Source organism: Oxyura jamaicensis, chromosome 1, assembly GCF_011077185.1.
Source record: "Oxyura jamaicensis isolate SHBP4307 breed ruddy duck chromosome 1, BPBGC_Ojam_1.0, whole genome shotgun sequence".
Taxonomy (NCBI): Eukaryota; Metazoa; Chordata; class Aves; order Anseriformes; family Anatidae; genus Oxyura; species Oxyura jamaicensis.
This window is the reverse complement of record NC_048893.1, coordinates 80,447,176-80,468,021: the sequence shown is the minus strand read 5'-3', so window position 1 is coordinate 80,468,021 and position 20,846 is coordinate 80,447,176. Positions and strand designations below refer to the sequence as shown.

The following is a 20,846-nucleotide window of genomic DNA, read 5'->3' as shown; positions in this document are numbered from 1 at the left end:
AAAATTAAATTGATCCCAACTCATCCAGAACTTAAAGACAGATCTGTCTAGATGTCCTGGTGAGCTCTCCAGTTAGGATCAACAGGGTTCATATTCAATAAACACACTAGTCTTTACTAGAATAAAAACAAGATTATTTGATTTTTTTTTTCAAATAGAGAAAACTCCAAGCATATATGTCATGCAGTATAGCAATAAATTTATAGTTTATACAAAACACTTTCCCACCCACTGTGACTTTGCAGAGTACATTCTTGCGTCCAGGTCCAGCTTGGTTGCAATTAACATGGTGACTTTCTGAGCTGCTAAAATTTTGTGCTCCTGCTCTGTTGCCTAGGAGATTGTTTCCACACTTCTAAGGCTGGGCTCCTTTCTAAGGTTCTTCCCCTAGTGTTTGCTCCTCGTAAATTGCAACCCTCAATTCTGTCTGAGACTCTTTACCCTACGGCACCGTATAGCTTCTATTAAACCAAAATGGCTCTCCAAAACAAGAGGTACTTTGCTGATGGGGGAAGATCTGATTGCCTTGCCTTAGAATAAATTGAGAACAAATGCACATAGTATGTATGCAAATATCAAAGAGGTATATCAAAAAGAAGAGAGAAAAATTAAAAATAGACTACATGCTGGTGAGAAGCACAAAATTTTTACAGATGTATTATGCATTCAAAAGCAGCTAGTCAGTTAGAACACTCAATGTACGTTTGAAGTGGGTTCAGTGGATCTGTGCTTATTTTCTAGAATAATGCTGCATTAACAAACATGATCTGAAGTATTAGCCTGAAGGCATTTTTATGAGAAGAGACTAAGGAATGTCTAGGAAATTCAGGTTCATCTCTAGTGATCAAAACTCATTAGGGATGCTTCCAAACTTGTGAATTTATTGTTCTAGGATGGAGAGTCTACAAACTCTGGGCAATCACTCTTTACATCTCTATCTAGATGACAAGCTCTAATTCCAAATAGTGAATATTCCCTAATAAGCCATCTGCACCATGTCCTGTATTTTATTGTCAGAAAAAACATCCTTCAGAGGTGAGAGGCAGACCGTGCTCCCATAGATGATTTATGCCTTTATTCCCCTCTTCCCTGCAGATTGCTCGTTGCACAGGTAAAATTAATAGACACACATTTAATCTGTCAGTCATGCAGTTATACTGGTTGAAAGCAGCATGCCTGACATCATAAAGGTGGGAAGAAAATGCAGTGATGAGCTGTATAGAAATGGGCTGGCACAGACTGTGCTAGGGCTCTTTATTCTGTATAGGACTTGGCTAATTTCAAGAGAAGACTGCTGCCTCCTACACCAACCACAGACAACCAGGAAAAAGCGTGATCATAGCTGAAAAGTTTAGGAGGAAGATAGACTTATAAAATAAAATTATTTTAACTTTGTGGTAAGGTTTAAAATACATGTTAGGAGAACATTGAGATGTGTTTGGGCAGGAAGAAGAGGCCTTAAGTATGGACAGACATCTCTGGGAGGCCATGGCTAGGATTAGAGAAAAAGCAAAGAAAAGAAAACAAGAAAAGCAAAAATAGATTTCATTTTCCTGATTCTTGTTCAAATTTGAAATGCTTGAAAAGACATTTCCTTGAGCTCCAAGAATCTGTTAATGTTTCTGAGAATGTGATCACACTACTGGCATAGGGGACCTACGGAACAGGCTGGTTGAAAAGGACAGTCTGACTTTGTAAGATACTGGAACTAATGATCAAGAAGCTTATGCAAGAAAAAAATAAAAAAAATAATTTTCAGGCAGCATCAGCATCTAGCTGATGCATGGACACAGGAATGCTAGGAAAGAAAGAGGCAGGAACACATCTAGAAATGAAGAAAGGGGCTGTCTTAAGCAACTATGAACCTTTTCTTTGTAATACTAGGCTCTTGCCTACATTTCAGAATTTCACCACTTTAATTGTATTACTAGTGCAAGTGATATAAATTATTCATGAATTCCATGGATGTCAAGTACTATTTGCTTTGACTGTACTAGTGTGTCCTGTCCTGTCTCAGCTGAGATAAATTATGTCAATATAGAAGTCATAGCTGAGATAAATGATGTCAATATAGAAGTCATAGCACAGACATATTATCACTACCATTTAATACTTTTAAATACCATTTACTACAAAAGCTAGTCTTTTAAATCTTGTACACTTCTGACTATGCTTCCCGTTTCCCTTGTCCTTCTTCCATCCAAATGCAGCTACCCATAAAAGCACACATAAACTTCCTGCATACAAGTAGTCTTGTAGCCTCAAAACAACAAATCTTCCCTGTTTCCCATACAACAATCCCTGATAACAATCTGAGATAAGGATGAAGATAAACAGAAGGAAGAGAGTAGTTCTTTTGATAGCAAAATAAATAAATAAATAAATCCATCACAAACAAGGTCAAAGCAATTTCATCGTGGAAATAACCTTTCTTGTTATCACTGGCTGTTGTTACAGGGATGATAGTGCGAGTCAGCATGACAGTCACTGGACTCTCTCCCTCTTTTATCAGCCCTGTACTTTGATTTTTAAGAAAGTGGTGATGAAAGGGAAGAACTGCATGTAGCAAGTGCTCCCAAGTTGAGGTGCTGAGTCACTCTTTGCCATGAAGGCTGCAGAAATTTCTCTGTGGAACTCATTAAAACAAAGCTGCTGTATGCTTATCAGTAAGAACCAATTTTGACTGTCACAAGGGGGAAGAAAGTGGAAAAAGGACTCCAGGGCAATGAGGGAGAAACAGTCTCCAGATACCGAAGAGACAGGAATAGGTAGTATTTCAAGGTAGCCTTGTATTTCAAGCCTAGGACAAAATAAGTCAGCAGAATAAGTGGAAGAATGTTTACTGCAAATGGCATTGGGTACCAGGGCTGACATTTAATGACCACATCATCTGAAAATGTTAAATTTGGAACAGGAATCCAGGGAGTGGCTGTGGATCAACATTATAAGCTACTGACCAGAGCCCAAGGATCATCGAGTCCAACTCCTGGGTCCCCAAAGGACCACCCCCCAAACCAAAAAATAAATAGCTTATGTGTCTGCAATGTGCCTGCTTCTTGAACAACCACTAATACCCCAGCCTCTAACCCCACCCCCTGATTTTCCCTGCTGTCCCTGAAGTTATCTTCCCACTACATAGAGCAACCTTCAGGAGGTGTTTGGTGTTCATGTGGCCCCTGAAAAGCTAGACCACTTGCTCTGCTGCTTGTCTTTGTCTGGGGAGGAGTCTGTGTTCTCTGTTAGGTGCACTGGCTGTGCTGTGCTGTAGATATATTTATTTATTTGTTTAGCAAGAGAGGGGCAGGAATGTCTCAGTCCAGAAGCTTTTGGGCACTACAAGGACTGTGGGTTTACACAGGTCTGCAGACTCCCTAGACCCATCATGCTGAGGGACAAGCTGTGCTACCTACTGAAAACTCATTGCTCTGGGAAGAAGATACATCTGACCCTTGCCATGGCAGATTACCACCTCATCTTCATCAGTGAGGGCCCTGTTCAAGGAGGAAAGGGGACCCAGGAGACAGAATGCTTTCCAGCATCCTTGAGACTGTAGCTCTGTCTATATGACTTGCTGGCATACAGCTCTGTTGTTACCACTGGCACCACCACTGCTAGGCACCAGGTTCCTCAGTCTCCTGGTGAAACAGATCAAAATCTCTTCATTAAACGCCATGGGATGGAAGTAAGATCTTTGTAGGGGCTGGTTTACCCTCCTTGATTTAGGCATTGTGTTCCTTCAGGAGACCTTCACCAATCTGATTGCCAAGCTAGTTGCTGCAGGGGTAGAGAATGGTCTACTTTAGCTGCCTCATGGATGTCTCTGATGAAGCAGTGATTCTGTAAATGTTTTTAATGGAAACATTACATTTACACGGAGCAATAATGAGAGTGTAAAGGTAAAGGCATTGGAAGAAATGGCAGAGCAATGGCTTTAGAAGAAGGCTGCACATGCATGGAATCAAAACGAAGAACAGCCATGAAAACCAAGAGACACTACAGATAAGAGGAAGAACTTTGCAGGCACTGAATGGGTTCCTGACTGTACCAGCCCCATGCCACAGATAAGGTCGAAACAAACACGTGGAATGAAAACCATGTGATACACCTCAACTGGTCCCTTTGTATATATTGTTCAGAGACAATACGAAGGGTGCAGAGATCAGGAAGTGTTGTCACTACTCACAAAGAACCCAGAAGACATGATGAACATATGTTGTCCTTTGTGGCAGGACCACTTGGACACTTTGGTTTCATATTGAATTTTGCCACACTGATCATTACAGTCCTATCCCCTCTCTTGACCTATAGTCTTGAGTTTTGGGGAACATGATCATTCTACTAAATCAGCTACTGCACATTCAGGTCTTTTTGGAAGTGCACTAAAGCCTTTAGCACCTATGTTCTGATACCAGGTCTGCAATGTTATTTTTATGAAGAGGCCTTCCACAGCAGTATCAATACTAAGGAACGTCTGGCCCTGGCTGTGAATTTTACTTTTGTCCACAGAGTTGCATTGGAAATGCGAGGCTGATATCATGATGAAGGCAGGACGTCAGCCCTCCCTAATAGATACCTGGTGCCATCTCCAGCCATTCAACAGTATTTCTTTCACCTTACATCCAGATGAAGGAGATCAGGCTGAGCCATTCCTGACTGGATAGCTTCTGTATCTTACACTGGAACTTCTCATGGACTGCCTCTGACACTGGACTGTTGTCCTTCCCATACAACCATCTACTCTCTGTGAGGGCTGCTGTCGCTTCCTGTTGGCCTGCTGTCCATTCTAACATGGACACTGTAATTCCTGTGGGAAGACTGAAGAGAAACTTTACTCTCAAAAGTGTAGTCAGCTGTTGTACTGGTATGGAATTGGCTGTGTCAATCCCATAGTCCTCAAGATTCAGTACAAAAATGCCGTCAGTTAACAAATGCCAGAGTATCTAAGGGTGTTTTGTTATCACTTTATACTAAATTGTACTACATACTTGCTATGATGATGCCACGTTTTGTAAGGTATCAGAAGTTAGATGGTTGAATAGAATATAAAACCAACAAGGCTGGAAGAAATAGCACATCAAGAAATAATAAGCAAGTTATGTTTATTGAATATCTTGCTGCCAACTGAGGAAATATGAATTCCTTCCTTTTCTTTCCCAGGACTAGCTCTTTGGAATGAAAGAGGTCAATCCAGCACCTGCCTCACCCCTGATATTCTGTTCCTTAAGATATTGCTGAGATAGTAGAGCAGGGCTCACAGATGTTGACCCAGGGGGGCACACTGGGCAGTTCTTGTTACTGCCTCACAAATTTAAACTGTTGTGGTTGATTGGCTCTTCAAGAGTGGTGTTTCTTTGACACAGTTATGCCTGCGGGTAGCTTTACAGCCTATGTAGTATTGGAACAGTTTCCCACAGTGATAAAGCGGTTTGTAAAGAGTGAGGGTGACACAGAGTGGTTGAAGGCTAGTGACGGAGGGTGAAAGATGCCTAATTCTTGCAGATATTTTGGGTCTTCCTGTGGGCCTGTGTTAAAGGGCTACCAGTTGGGCTTGAATATCCCACACTACCTGAGCCCTAAGCAGTAAAAATGCTGCCTGTCACACTGTGCATCTGCCTAATCAAAAGTCAGTAATGTATAGGATCTTGGACCTAATCTCCTTTATTCTTTATTCCTTTCTCCTTTCCTGTTTGGAAAGGTCTTCCCTTTCCAGACAGTCTGAAGTCTGGTCATTTATCTTTTGGTATAAGGGCAGCATATATTAGGTATATATATAAGCCGTATGTATAACATGAGGTGTAAGTTGAAAAGAAAAAAGAACTCTTTAAGGGTCACAGGGGAAGAGTAATCCAGACAACTTTTGAAAGATAGAGAAGAGAGAGAACACACAGTAGTTCAAGATTTTTCAGAGTTGACCTGAACCTTCACAGCTGACTCACAACTGTGAATGGCATAAAAGGGCAGTCACATTCTCTGCCTTGCACCAGCTCTGATATGTGTGGCCTTAGCATTCTGGAAGGTAAACTGATAGAAAAACATTCATGTCTTTATGTGGTTAACTTCTCAAGTGTCGTGCTTAGAATGTGTTCACAACAGGTCAGGGAAGCAGCATTAAGAAGCTCCTACATGTGCTAGTCAATAGATCATCTCAGCTATAATATACTCTCAAATGAAGAATTAAAACACATGCTTAGGCAAGAGAAGAACTTCACCTTTAATTAACCCTGTATTTCTATTCCCAACAGAAAGATTTTCATGTAATTATGGACTAAACTTCCTTTACTACACTGTTTCTTTAGTCACTAGTACGTAGCAGGGCTGAGATCTGTTTAATGTTGCATTTGACTTTACCATTCCTGCAAAGCTTAGGTGAATCTGCAGTTCTTTTACTCTATGGGCCTGGGGCATTTGTGTATTTCTAGTTAATGGAAATGAGCTTTCCAACATGTCCTATTTCTGTATGGAATCAGATCTAAAAGCAGAGTACACAAAGTGTACTGTCCTCTACTGCTGATTATAAACTTGATGGCAGCAAATTCCCCTTTGGTCTTGAAAAGGAGTGACAGTTTACCAATAAGTCATTTAGAATTAGAATAGTTCAGTTGGAAGGAACCTGAAAAGAGTTGAACTGCCTGACCACCTAAGAGCTAACCAAAAGTTAAAGCATATTATTAAGGGCATTATTCAAAAGCCTCTTGAACATCAGCAGGCATGGGGCATCAACCACCTCACTGGGAAACCTGTTCCAGTCCTTGACCACCCTGACTATAAAACTTTTTTACCTAATAGCTAGTCTGAACCTTCCCTGGTGCACATTTCTGCCATTCCTTCATGTTCTATCATTGGTTATCAGGGAGGAGAGATTAGCACCTCCTTTTTCATTTCCCCTGCTCAGGAAGTTGCAGAGAGCAATGAGGTCACCACTTAGACTCTGTTTTTCCAGATTAGACAGCCTAAGTGTCCTCAGCCTAGGACATGCCTTCCAGCTCTTTCCAACCAAAGACTGTAAGTCTTTGCTGCCTTCCTCTGCATGCATTCAAGTATTTGATTATCCTTTTTATTTTGCAGAGCCCAGAACTACACACAATATTCAAGGAGAGGCCACACCAATGTTAAATACAGTGGAAGAATCACCTCTTTTGACCAGCTGGCTATGCTGTGTTTAAGGCAACGCAAAATGTTTGCTGGGCACTGCTGGGCACTGCCTGGGCACACTGATACCTCATGTTAAGCCTACTGTCAACTACCAGCCCCCTTCTGCTGAGCCAGCTACTTGTCTCCCAGCCCATGCCTGGGTTTGGTATTACTCTGTCCCAGGTGCAGAACCCATCACTCTCCTTTGCTGAACTTCATGCTGCTGATGATTGCCCAATGCTCCAATTTATCTAGATCGGAGGCCTCTTTAAGGCCTCTTGCAAGCCCTCTGTAAAGCCTCTTGTTTCTCGACTCAGTCAACAGCATCTCCCAATTTAATACCATCAGTGAACTTGCTAAGGATGTGTTCAGCTCGCCAGGTGATCAGCTCTGAGGCAGTCCTGTCCTGCAGTAGAGTGGGGGTTTGCAGTGGGCAGGTGTTTTTCTGGCATTGAGGCCACTTAAGGTAGCCAAGGGAGCCACCAGGACCCAGCAGCCCTCGTGAGGGCGGCTGACAAGGCACTGGTGGAGCCAGAAGCCCATTGTACAAAGGCAGCCCCTGGGAAGCATGGGTGACCAGGGCAGGCAAACAGGGCATGGTGTGGCAGTTTCTGCACAGAGGGTGCCACACCCCAAAAAGTGATGGACCTCCTGCCCTGTCGGGCAGAGGGAGGGGGCTTGAGAGGTGCAGAAGAATGGAAACAGGTCCTGCTTGGAATCACCATGACCCCCCTCATTACATGCCTTGCCTCTCCAGCTGCCCTTACACAACGGGTTTGAGGCCCTGGAGCTCGAGGGACAGGGTGGTGAGGATGTGGGGGAAAGTCCACCCAGGAGGCTGTCTAGGGCAAGGAAGTCGACTCCACTCCTCAAGTCTTCCTCCACCAAGGAAGAAAGAAGGGTAATAGTCATAGGTGACTCCCTTCTGAGGGGAACAGAGTGCCCCATATGTCAGCCAGACCCTATGCATAGGGAAGTCTGCTGCTTCCCTGGGGCCCGAGTCATGGACATCACTAGGAAACTTCCTGACCTTGTTCGCCCCTCTGATTATTACCCCTTAGTGATAATTCAGGCTGGAGTACTGAGCCTCCTGATCTGGAAGTCTGGGACAGGGAGCAGAAGATACCCCCACAGTTCATCTGGAAACAGTTAGAGACCTGCTGCTCCACCTGGACTGTCACAAATCCATGGGGCCAGATGGGATCCACCTGAGGGTGTTGAGGGAGCTGGCAGATGTGATTGCCAAGCCGCTTTCCATCATCCATCAGCCGTCATGGTCATTTGGGGAGGTCCCAGATGACTGGAGACTTGCTAATATGAAGTCCATGTATAAGAAGGGTCGTAAGGAGGAGCCAGGGAACTACAGGCCTGTCAGGCTGACCTCAGTGCCAGGAAAGGTAATGGAACAGGTCATCTTGAATGCAATCATGCAACATATGTTGGACAAGCAGGGGATCAGGCCCAATGAGCATGGGTTCATGAAAAGCAAGTCCTGCCTGACCAACCTCATCTCCTTCTATGACCGGGTGACCCGCCTGGTGGATGAAGGAAAGGCTCTTGGTATAGTCTACCTAGACTTCAGCAAGGCTTTTGACATGGTCTCCCATAGTACTCTCCTGGAGAAGCTGGCAGCCCATGGTTTAGACAGGTACACTCTTTGCTGGGTAAAAACTGGCTGGACAGCTAGGCCCAGAGAGTAGTGGTGAATGGAGTGAAACCCAGCTGGTGACCAGTCATGAGTTGTGTTCCTCAGGGGTCGGTGTTGGGGCTCACCCTCTTTAATATCTTTAATGATGATTTAGATGAGGGAATTGAGTGCACCCTCAGTAAGTTTGCAGATGACAGCAAACTGGGGGGAAGTATCGATCTGCTGGAGGGTAGGAAGGCATTCCAGAGGGATCTGGACAGGATGGGTCAATGGGCAGACGCCAACGGGATGAGGTTCAACATGGCTAAGTGCTGGGTCCTGCACTTTGGTCACAACAACCCTATGCAGTGCTACAGGCTTAGGGCTTTGTGGCTGGAAAGCTGTGCAGTGGAAAAAGATCTGGGGATGCTGATTGATGCTCGCCTGAACATGAGATGGCAGTGTGCCCAGGTGGCCAAGAAGGCCAATGGCATCCTGGCTTGTATCAGGAATAGTGTAGCCAGCAGGACCAGGGAGGTGATCCCCTTGTACTCAGCTCTGGTGAGGCTGCACCTTGAGTACTGTGTTCAGCTTTGGGCCCCTCAGTACAAGGACATAGAGGCTCTGGAGCATATCCAGAGAAGCTAGTGAAGGGCCTGGAACACAGGTCTTACAAGGAGTGACTGAGTGAACTGGGGTTGTTTGGTCTGGAGAAGAAGAAGCTCAGGGGAGACCTTATTGCTCTCTACACCTACCTGAAAGGAAGTTGTGGGGGGCTGGGTGTCAGCCTCTTCTTGCAGATAACTAGTGATAGGACAAGAGAGAATGGCTTGAAGTTGTGCCAGGCGGAGGTTCAGGTTGGAAATTAGAAGACATTTCTTCTCAGAAAGACTAGTTAGGTATTGGAATGGGTTGCCCAGGGAGGTGGTGTCACTATTCCTGTGGGTGTTTAAGGAAAGGTTGGACTTGGCGCGTAGGGTCATAGTTTAGTGGGTGACCTTGTTAGTAGGGTGATGGTTGGACCAGATGATCTTGGAGGTCTTTTCCAACCTTAATGATTCTATGAAGTCCTGTATCCGGCTAGTAGATAAAAATGTTGAACAGAACCAGCCCTGGAATTGAGTCCAATGTTGGTCACCACAGGTAGAAAATCACTGTTCCCGCAGTCAGGGTGTCCCAGCTCAGAGGACTGGGCAGCCCAAGTTCTGTCATTAAGATTAAAAACTGAGGCAAAACAGGCATTAAATGGCTCTGCCTTTTCATCCCTACTTGCTGGGTGATGAACTTCATCAAATATCAGTCAAATGTTTTCCTTAGAACTCCTGGTGTTGACATATTTGAAAAAGCCTTTTTGTTTGTCTGACACCACAGTGGCCAATGTCAACTCAAGCTGAGATTTGGCTTTTCTTGCTTTCTGCCTGCAGATGCAAACTGCAGCTCTGTACTCTTTCTGTGAAGCCAGACCTTGCTTCCAAAGGTATTTTCTTTTTCTATCCTGGTTCCAGAAGAAGTTTGCTGTTCATCCAGGTAGTCTTCTACTCCACTTAGTTGACTTGTGGCACAGCGGGATTGCCTGCTCCTGGGCTTTTAAAGGTGGTTCTTGAAAAGCGACCAGTTCTCATGAATTCCTAAACACTCTAGAGTAGATTCCCAGGGGACACTGCTAACTATCTTCCAGAGTGATTTAAAGCTTGGTCTCTTAAAGTCCAGGGTGGCTTATTTTCCTTGTGTCCGAAATTTTCAACTCAACTATTTCATTATCACTGTGGCCAAGACAGTCACCTACCATCACCTCTCACACAAGGCCTTCTCCCTATTCTCAAACAACAGAACTAGGAGGGCACCTTTCCTAGTTGGCTCACTAAGCATTTGTGACAGGAAGTCATCTTCAGCATGCTTTAGGAATTTCCCAGTATGATGTTCCCAGTTTATACCTAAGAAGTTGCAATCTCCCAAAGGATGTGGGAAACCAATCCAGTAAAATAAAAGAAGTAAAACCAAAGGCTGAGTAAAGAATTGGATAAGGACCTTAACAGAATGACTGAATAATAAAATGGCAGATGAAACAATCTCAATAAGTATAAAGTGATGACTCGGGGGAGGAACAGACATTCTAGCACAAGAATAAGCTAACTGCTGCTATTTTAAGTTAACTCTTACTATGTAAGAGTGGGGTCTTGGAGTTAAAGAGATTGTACATGATAATGGTTCCCTCAATATTCTGAACCATTGTTTCAGAAATAGGAAAAGAAAACTACATGAAATGCAGGGTGCATTTACATTCTGAATAATATTTGCATTTCTGTTTCCCCTGATTTCAAAAATAATGTGGTAGAATTGGATAAATTACAGAGGATGGTTAAAATTAGGGAATAGCTTCTGTATGAGGAACAACTAAGCAGACTTGAACCTCCCAGGCTGGAAAGAGCAACAATGGCTGAACATGAATAAAATCATGAGCGATAAGGAAAAAGTGAACTGAGAAGGTTTATTCACACTTCTGTTATATCTCAGGAGGTAGGTAGTGGCTTCAGAACTGTACTGGATCTGGCTGGGATGGAGTTAGCCTTCCCCACAGCAGCTCATTTAGCACTATGCTTTGCACTTGTAGACTTGGTATCACACCACCTTTTTGGCAATTGCGGAGCAGCACTGGGACGGTGTAAAGGCTCTCTCTCCAACCCCCCACCAAAAAAGGCTAGTAGTCTGAGGGTGGTCAAGAGGAGGGGAGGGGACATAGCCAGCACAGCTGACCTAAACTGACCAAAAGGATATTCCATACCCTATGATGTCATGTTCACCAATAACAGCTAGGGGAAAATAAGGAGGGAGGGGCACACGCTTGTTATGAAACTGTTTGTCTTCCCAGGCAACTCCTAAACATATTGAGGCCCTGCTTCCCAAGAAGTTGGTGATCATCATTTGCTGATGGGAAATAGAGAATATCTTTCTTTCTCCTTTTGCTTCCATGTGTCCTTTGCTTGTTTTTCTTCTCCTTAATTAAACCTCTCCTTATCTCATTATTATTTATTTTTATTTCCCATGTCATTTCCCCTCTTCCCCCCCGCCCTTCTCTCCCCCAGTCCTACTGAGGATGGGGAGTGAAAGAGCAGCTGTGTGGTACTTAGCTGCCTACCAGTTTTAAACCACAACAAGAAAAAGAAATAAATTGTTGGTCAGACAAAACGCATCTTGTTATATTGAAGTCACAGCTTCTTGGAATTTAGATGCAGTTTTAATTTGCTCTTCAGTAACAGAAGTAAATAGTTTTTTTGTGAGTCCTTTAAAAATAAGGGTAGATAAGACAGTCTGTTACAGATGAAGAATGCAAAAAAAAAAACACAACTGTGTCATATTTAGAAGACATAAATGTTGTTGACCATTAGGTAATTTGCACTACTGTTCCTCTGAGCACTTTAATTAATCACAGAATATTTGAGCTTGGAAGGGTCATCTGGTGTCTTGTCCAACACAAGGATGATGCCTGCAACCAGGCGATCAGGCCCAGTCAGCATGGGTTTATGAAAGCCAGGTCCTGCTTGATAAACCTGATCTTCTATGACAAAGTGATGCACATACTGGATGAGGGAAAGGCTGTGGATGTGGTCTACCTTGACTGCAGTATGGCTTTTGACATTGTTTCCCACACCATTCTCCTGAAAAAGCTGACTACTCATGGCTTGGACTGGCATACACTTTGTTGGGTTAAAAACAGGGCGGATAGCTGGGCCCAAAGAGTCGTGGTGAATGGAGTTAAATCCAATTGGAGGCCGGTCACTAGTGGAGTCCCCCAGGGCTTGGTATTGGGGCCAGTCTTCTTTAACATCTTTATCGATGATCTGGATGAGGGGATCGAGTGCACCCTCAGTAAGTTTGCAGATGACACCAAGTTAGGTGTGTGTGTTGATCTGCTCAAGGGTAGGAAGGCTCTGCAGGAGGATCTGGATAGGCTGGACCAATGGGCCGATGCCAACAGTATGAAGTTCAACAAGGCCAAGTGCTGGGTCCTGCACCTGGGGCACAACAACCCCAAGCAGAGCTACAGGGTAGGAGATGAGGGGTTAGAAAGCTGCCAGGCAGAGAAAGACCTGGGAGTATTGGTTGATAGTCGGCTGAATGTGATCCAGCAGTGCGCTCAGGTGGCCAAGAAGACCAACAGCATCCTGGCTTGCATAAGAAACAGTGTGACCAGCAGGACTAGAGAAGTAATTATTCCCTGTAATAATCTCTGGTGAGGCAACTGTCACTGCCCACAACTGAGGAGAATCTGCCTTGGTCTGTTTCAGCCTCCCATCAGACAGTATCTTATTCTCCAGGCTAAACAATGTTCTCCAGGTTAAACAATGCCAGCTCTCATCATTTCCATATATGAGAAATGCTCCAGTACCTTCATTATCTTTGGTCTTTTGTTGGATTTGCTCCAGTAAGTCTATAATTTTTTGTACTGGAGAGGACTCAGTACTCCAGGTGTGGCCTCACCAGTGCTGAACAGACAGGAAGGACCACCTCCCTTGACTTGGTGGCATCCTGCCTCCTTAAGTAGCCCAGGATTCCATCAGCTTTCTTTGCAACAAGGGACTATTGATGGCTCATGTTCAACTGGGTGACCAATGTGACCCTTATGTCATTTTCTGCTGGGCTGCTTTCCAGATGATCAGCCCCCAGCTTGTACTAATGCATTGGGTCATTCCTATCCAGGTGCAGGAGTCTACATTTCCTTTTTTCAAACATCATGAGGTTCTTCTCTGCCCATTCCTCAAGCCTATAGGGATCTGAATGGCTGTTCAACCATCTCATGTATCAACTACTTTCTGTGAATTTATTGAGGATTTACTCAGCCTCATCATCCAGATCATTGATGATGATGCTGGCATAACTTCAGTCTGAACTTGAGGGTCCACAATGTAATTGTCTTAAACACTGGTAATGTTTTTACACATAAGGTAATATTCTTAAACACCATGCTTCCTTTCATCATCGAATTAGAAAAAAACATACTACCTATAATTTATTGGAGTTTTCAGAGCTGCAGGTGATCACTTTCTTTGAAAAGATCTAGGTGCCACACACACTTGCATTAGCACTGTGTAATAAATACAGTGAAGTTGCTGTGTATTCTTAACCACTTTTAGAATCTACTCTCATGCCCATGGCTGATTGTCAAACATGCCTGAACCTCTTATAAATATTCTCTCGAAATGAATGACTGTCAATCTCGGCAGTCATTTGGTTCCTTTAAGGTCACATAAGAATCAATTACTTCACTAGGCAGCAGAAATTTGTTGTACAGATGTGTGGTTCACTTGTAATAATGCAAGCAAATCCATTAGCCTAGTTATATCTTTAGTAGTGTCCACCGACTGTGTGTTGCTATAACAACTTGTCGAGGATCTCTTTGCTACTCATATGCTAAATGAGATTTGTACCACTTGCATCATCATCAAATCCAAAAGCATAGTATGCCATCACGTGCAGAGAACCAGCAATGAAATGTGGTTCCCCAGGTCACTTAAGAGTAAATCACTTAGTGATTAGTGGGTTACTCAGTGGTAAATTAAAACAGTGTGAATAAGCAGATTCAGGTAACTTAGTCTCCGACATTAATAGCCTGTGCCTGTCCTCCCTCTGCATTAACAAGACAAGAGAACACAGTTATTGCATCATGGAGGTATCTGGGAGCTGTTCTATCAATACTAACAGCAGCAACTAGAGTAGCAACTTCTTGCTGCTTCACTAAATCAAGTATTAACACAACAACTTATTTTTACTCAGTGTTTACCTCCAGAACACCCAAGTTGTTTGCTGATTTGTATAGATTCACAACAGTAGCCAAGCTTACCAGGAAAATTTTGTATTTGCTGTGCATTTCTGTATTGAGGCATTACTTCTCATGTACTGTACCTCTTATGCCACCTGCTGTTCAGCTTGGGCAGTAGTATTTGTATTCCAATTTCACCACTTACTATTGTTGACAATTTTACTAGAAACTGATCTAACTTTTTGAAATACCGGGAATGCTAATAAAAGTTGTCTTTCACTCGGCCCCATAAGCTTGTCTGAAATACTTTAATCTGCTATACTGCTAAATTTTTATGCAAGTATCAGCTGTCAAAACAATGATGCATTTTTTTTGTCCATGTAAAAGAGCTTATAGCACGTAGCTACCATATAAAGATTCCAAACAAATGTGGGATGCCCTCTTATGTCATTTACACACAAGCAGGTTCTTTTACTTTTGGTAACAAAAGATCAACATCAAGGATTAGATTGATCAGCATCCTGCCAGCTTGTGACATTTATTTTCTTGGGCTGGAGGTCTGTACAGTTTTTGGAAAAGCTTAACTTTCATAGCATTGTCAGCAAAGAACATGTAGCCTGTGAAGAGAAGATGAAAGAGCTGGTTTTTTGACCTTGGAGGAGAATGAGGGGGGTCTCTATACTCTGACTCCACCTGGACAGAGGGTATAGAGAAGATGGAACCAGACTCTTCTCAGAGGGGCACAGGGAATGCCCAAGAGGTAACAGACGGATTGCAAGAAGGGAGATCTATGACGGAGCAGGCGTGTGGACTGTATACTGCAAGAGGCCCCTTCCCATCTGAATCGTTCTGTTACTTTTTTTTTTTTTTTTTTTCCTTGGATGATAAAAATATATCAGGTGCAGGAAGATAAAAAAAATACTGCCAGACAAGCGTAGATTATTACTAGAACTATAAAGTCTGGGTCTGCTAGCAACATAAACTGGAAAAGAACAATTCTTCAAGAAGCACCTGCTTGGTCTCACAGTGGAGCTTATAAGCACAGCAAAGTATACAAGAATTTCCTATCCCCGTATTTTACACAGGTAGGGGCAGATCTAAACATCTCTTCCATGCTGTGATAGACAGAGCACTATTTTGTTGTTTGTGGAAGAGGTTCAAACTGTGTGGATAGGAGAGCTATAAACAGTGTCTCATGATACGTCTCTAGGGTCTGGCACTGCAGAGAAGTAAATCTGCACTCTGACCAAGCTTCAGCCTGCTACTAATCCAGGATCAGTGAATGCCATGTGTATTCTGCCTTATTAAAATCTTAAAAATAAAGTCAGTGCTATTTTAAGAAAAAGCCAGTTGTTTCTGGGCCTGTTCTCATTTCTGTCTTCCTCAGCCTTCCTACTGGAATGTCAGGTCACACTGGAATCATTCTGATACTTGCAGGGGTTCTGAAAATTAATCCATCCCTTGAATAGAAGATGTCCAGGCACAATCCTACAGCACAAACAGAGGAGATTTATTTTTCCAGCAACTGACTGACAGTTAAGCGTAGAGGAACACTAGTATGTCTGCATTGCAGGGGACTGTTTTTTAACTCCCCAGGCATTTGTACCATGCAGCCTGGAAAAGATCTTACCATGTATTTCTGTAGCGAATTTATGATAAAGCAAGATTTGTGATCCCATTAATGGGAAGTGGAGAAGAGAAATGAATGCCAACCTTCACACATACCTATAGAACTGATTCAGCAGATGCTGAAGCAAGTGGAAGTAGAGAGCAAGGTGGATATTGTGGATAAGTGAATAGCAAGCTCTTATCTTCAGTAGATACTAAATTCCAGTCTCATGGGAAGATGACAAATGGACCTCTTCTGTTCACCTCTATTAATTTCAGTAGAGGCTGCCCTGTGAGCCAACAAGTACTGTCAACATACAAGAGGTAAGAAGCTAAAAATTGTTTCCTTGTAACAGTAGGTGATACTTCTCTACATGTCTGCATTTTAATCATAGAGCAAGTAATTGAAGACTTCCTTTTTTTTTTTTTTTTTTTTTTTTTCCTTTTCTTTTTTACTGTCATTGTCAGAAGCTTATGTCTTGTCTGGTCGAGCATGACCCTATATTCGTCTGCCTCATCTGCCATCTCCAGCTTTGGAATTAGCAGTACAAATCTGCACAAGTGATCTTTCTCATGACCTCAGATCTCCAGGTCTCCTCTTCCTTCTAACATTACTTTGTGTATGATTGACAATAACTTCAGAAAGCAAAAGAGGAGGGGCTGTGGAGGATCCCCCCACAGCCTTGGGACAGCACAGGGAAAGAGCCACATGGGATATTTTTAGAAAAGAATCCAATGGCAGTGACGTGGAGAAGGCACAGAGAAAAACACAGCTGTGAAACTTAACACTTGGCTTCATATATACTGAGAGCAGGAGCATCAGAGAAACAAACTGAGGAGACACAGCAGAAGACCAAAGTGGGAGAAAGGTACATGAAGATAACAAGAGAATGATGGAGTAAATTACAAAAAAAAAAAAAAAAGTAATAAAAACATGGGAAAGAAATCTCTTAAAGAGAACATGTGAGATAAATGGCTGAAGGACTGAGCCAGTATCTGAGAAATTGAATAAAGTGGCCATGTTACATAAATGAACAGAGATGCTTTAGTCACAGACAGGAATTGGTCAGTTGACTTATCAGATCTGTTATTTAGATGATTTGTGACCTGGAATGCTGACTAGCCAGTACCCAGTCTACTGTCTCACCTCTTCCCAAGGTATAACGACTTAAGTACTGGACTGTGACACTGCATTAGATCTTAAAAATTAGAGGAAAATAGCAGCCATTGGCACAGCCTTTGAAGCCAGGTGATGACCTACTCTCTGACTACAGGCCAGTGTGCTCTGAGAGCAGTGACTTTATGTATGAAAACTAATGTCTGTAGTATCAGTTTGACAGCAATCATATGCCTTCTGCTACTCTCTCTTCACTAAACAAGAAAGAACTAACAAAACTGACTATGTGGAGTGGATGGTGATAATGATGATCCTTGATAAGAGTATGTTGCCAGGGGTAGAATTCTCAAACATAAATTGCTAAGACACTCAAGTCCCCAAAGTGTCTAGAATCCACTTGAAATGTCTACATCCAGAATTGTAGTCTCATGCTCACCTGCTATATAAGCCTTATACTGTTCTTTATTTCTCTTGTTTTGAATAATACTTTATCCTTCATCATAGTGATTGAGCATCTACCTTGCACTGATGCCTGAATAGATCCAGTAACTAGCTGCTCCTCTTGATCCTAAAGGACTCAAATATATGATCATTCTCAAAGAATGCCTATATTTATAGCCCACTATTAAATGAAACAGATTGTAGTATAGTTGTCTTCTGAGTCTAAAGCTTATCTGAGGTGTGGCTTACTTGAATTCAACTAATATACTAAATGATTTGAGTTTATCCATGCAGATATTTGAAAGATCAAACAGCTACCATTTATTACACAATCCTATCCTGTTGAGACAACGAAAGCTCTCATTGACAAATATTTGAGTCACGTTTATGAATAAATGCAGACCTATGAATTGCTTTCTCTCCTGAATAGCTGCTTAGTAACCTACAAATGTTTTGCCAAAGGAGACTTGCCTTTTCTTGAATTATACAGATTATGCTCTTTGAACTCAGGAAGTCTAATAACAATTGTGTCTTCCCACAAGGGTTCATGAGTGTGTTACAATTACAGAAGAAATATAGCCATTTTATAAGTAGCATACTCTCTGTTTCTGGATCTTTTGCAATCTCATGCTCCCTTCTTTACTAATGCTTTTGTTCAATTTTGTAGCATTTCCTTACAGTTCAATACCTCATGCAATTTGATCAGCTCAGAAACCAACTCAGTTTGAATTTTTTATCTCACAACTCAACTCTTGTTCTCCTTCCACAAATCTTACAAGTTTGTATACTGTGCGAGCAGGCCACTGCAATCCCATTGTGTTGTACATTAGGCCCACAGTCTCAGTGTTCTAGTATTTATGCAATTTAATCCTGACACTGAGGAAGCTACTTTCAGTGTTGAGCTACAGAAACTAAACGACAGACATGAAATTCATCCCATCCACTGTGATAACTGGCTTCTTCAGCAATGTTAGCACTTAACAAGTGATAAGCAGCATTCTTAGTAAAACATAGTTGAGCTGAAATACCAAGAGATTGAGTGCTTGTGGTGTGCCTATGCAGAGCACTGAGAAACTTAGATCCATTATGTAAGACAGGATTTGAAATCAAGCTTTCAGTCTTAAAGGGCTTTAGGGTCACATAAAAGATCATAAAATTCTTCACTCATCTGCAATGCACTAGGTCATGCACAAAAGCAGGGTCATTTAATAGCATTAAAGAAAGAAAAAAAAAAAAAAAAAGGTACTCTCTTGGTCTTTGCCTCAGCCTTCTGTTCCCACAAGCAACTGTACAACTCCCTTAATACAGCGGGTGTGCTATCTTCTATAAAGAGGGCCTCCATGTTTCTTTTAGTAGCTCAAAAAAGGTGAGATTTCATGCTTGTTGCAGCCCTGATACAGTCTAATTTCTCTCCAAACATTGCTACAAAAACTTTGGATGCTCAGGTAGGAACAGGTCACCATCATACATTTTCAGAGGCTGGGGTTTCCATTCATGCTGTTCATTAGATGATTTGTAGTGTTTGATGCTAATTCTCATTTCAAACACCACTTCCTTGAATAGAGGATGTGGTTTCTTAGATGTCGTACAAACTGCTTCCTCAACCTGTCCAGAAAAGTCTGAGGAGAAATGAGGGGATGCAATAAATCTTAGTACCACGGTTGGCAGGTACTTAAACCAGGAAATGGAGCAACAATCTCCATCTACATATCCATAAAACAAAGCAGTGCAAGATCCCACTGGGATGTGCCTAAAAGATGCAAATGAGAGCAACGTGGTCTGTACTCTTGTAGCATGCATTAACACCCAGCATGGCAGAATTCTAACCACCTCTTCTGAGAGCCATAACAGAGGGCAATTAAAGGTTTCAGAGGTTCTCTGAAAAAAAAAAAAAAAAACGGAAGCCAATTCGCAATGAGCAGCTGGATTTCTATGAAGCTCTGCAAATCAGGTGTCCCTACAGACTCAGCCCTGAGTCTCTCCAGCACATTTTTCCTCATCTGGTGAATTCAATGATGTACGTTTTTCACCCATGGGGATTAGAAACTATTCCCAATTTCATAATGAGGAAAAGAGAAGTGCCATTTCTCTTGGCACTTCTGGGGCATGTGCTCATGCAGAACTTTCACAAATTCTTCCTAATACAAGCAGGGAAGAATATTTGTAAGCAAAGAAAGCGTTTAGCCCCTTTAGCAGAGAAGGGAACAGCTATTATGTAGGAAATATTATGTCCTTCTGCAGGTATTGTACTCACCAGAGTTTGTTGGTATCGGAATGCTTTTGTTGGAGAGGCATCCCTAGTCATGTCCCCAGAGACAACCTTTTGTGGAGCAGGGGTTGTTCAGGACAATGTCTTCCCTTCTGCTCTCCACTGCAAAATCATGGAGCGAAGCAGACACAAGGCTTCAGCTAAAATCCCACAGAGAACCCTGAGAGAGAAGGTTACTGGTGAGGGAAAGACAGAGAGGGAGAGTGTAACCAGAGACTCCCTGCCCCCTCCTGTTCAATCTGTGCTTGGAAATGGCAAGCATTTCCCTGCTTTAATATCTCTGCTGCGCTGGCACTGGGACAGCTTAGTAAATTAACAGGAGGTAAGGTTTCCCTCTCCTTTCTCAGGCAGTATCACTCTTCACTGCATTTAGAAGTGGTCAACAGTGGGACCATTGAAAGAATGGGGGATGATGACAGAGACTTGAGAAGATGAGAATGGAAATATAAAATGACCAAAATTAGACAAGAGAAGCTTCCTGCAGCTTGATCAGAATTATTCCTATGATTTCCTTTAGAAGCAACTTTGTGAAGTGTCAAGCATCTAAGAGGGCAAGTTCTCTCAGCAGTATAGGGAAGACTATTCCTTACATAAATTACATACTGTCCTTACATTTAACATAGTTTACCTTCAAGCATACACATTATTGCTGGTTTCCTGGCCATAATAACTCACCACAGATAAACCATGTTCCTCCTACTGTTTGAACATCCCTTCATGAATATTCATCCACTGTTATAACCAGCACTCAGTATCATTTCAACTACTGAAAGTTCTCCTCTCCATTTTCCTTCCTTCTTTTAAAAAATTTTGCCCATCATCCTCTGAAGTGAATTTCAAGTTTTGAAACACTTAGTGATAGATGGATAGACAAAAAGAATGCACATTCTAACAT

General features: G+C 42.5%; 1 protein-coding gene across 1 annotated transcript in view; it reads right to left on the bottom strand.

Moving 5' to 3' along the window:
- Window positions 1-20,183, bottom strand: part of CLCN1 (chloride voltage-gated channel 1) — a 71,916-nt gene extending 51,733 nt beyond the window's left edge. Inside the window, exon 1 of the mRNA XM_035313584.1 lies at window positions 19,937-20,183. Coding sequence (XP_035169475.1) covers window positions 19,937-19,987 — 51 coding nt within the window. The 5' untranslated portion in view covers window positions 19,988-20,183. The remainder of the gene's footprint in view (window positions 1-19,936) is intronic.
- Between the last annotated feature and the right edge of the window lie 663 nt (window positions 20,184-20,846).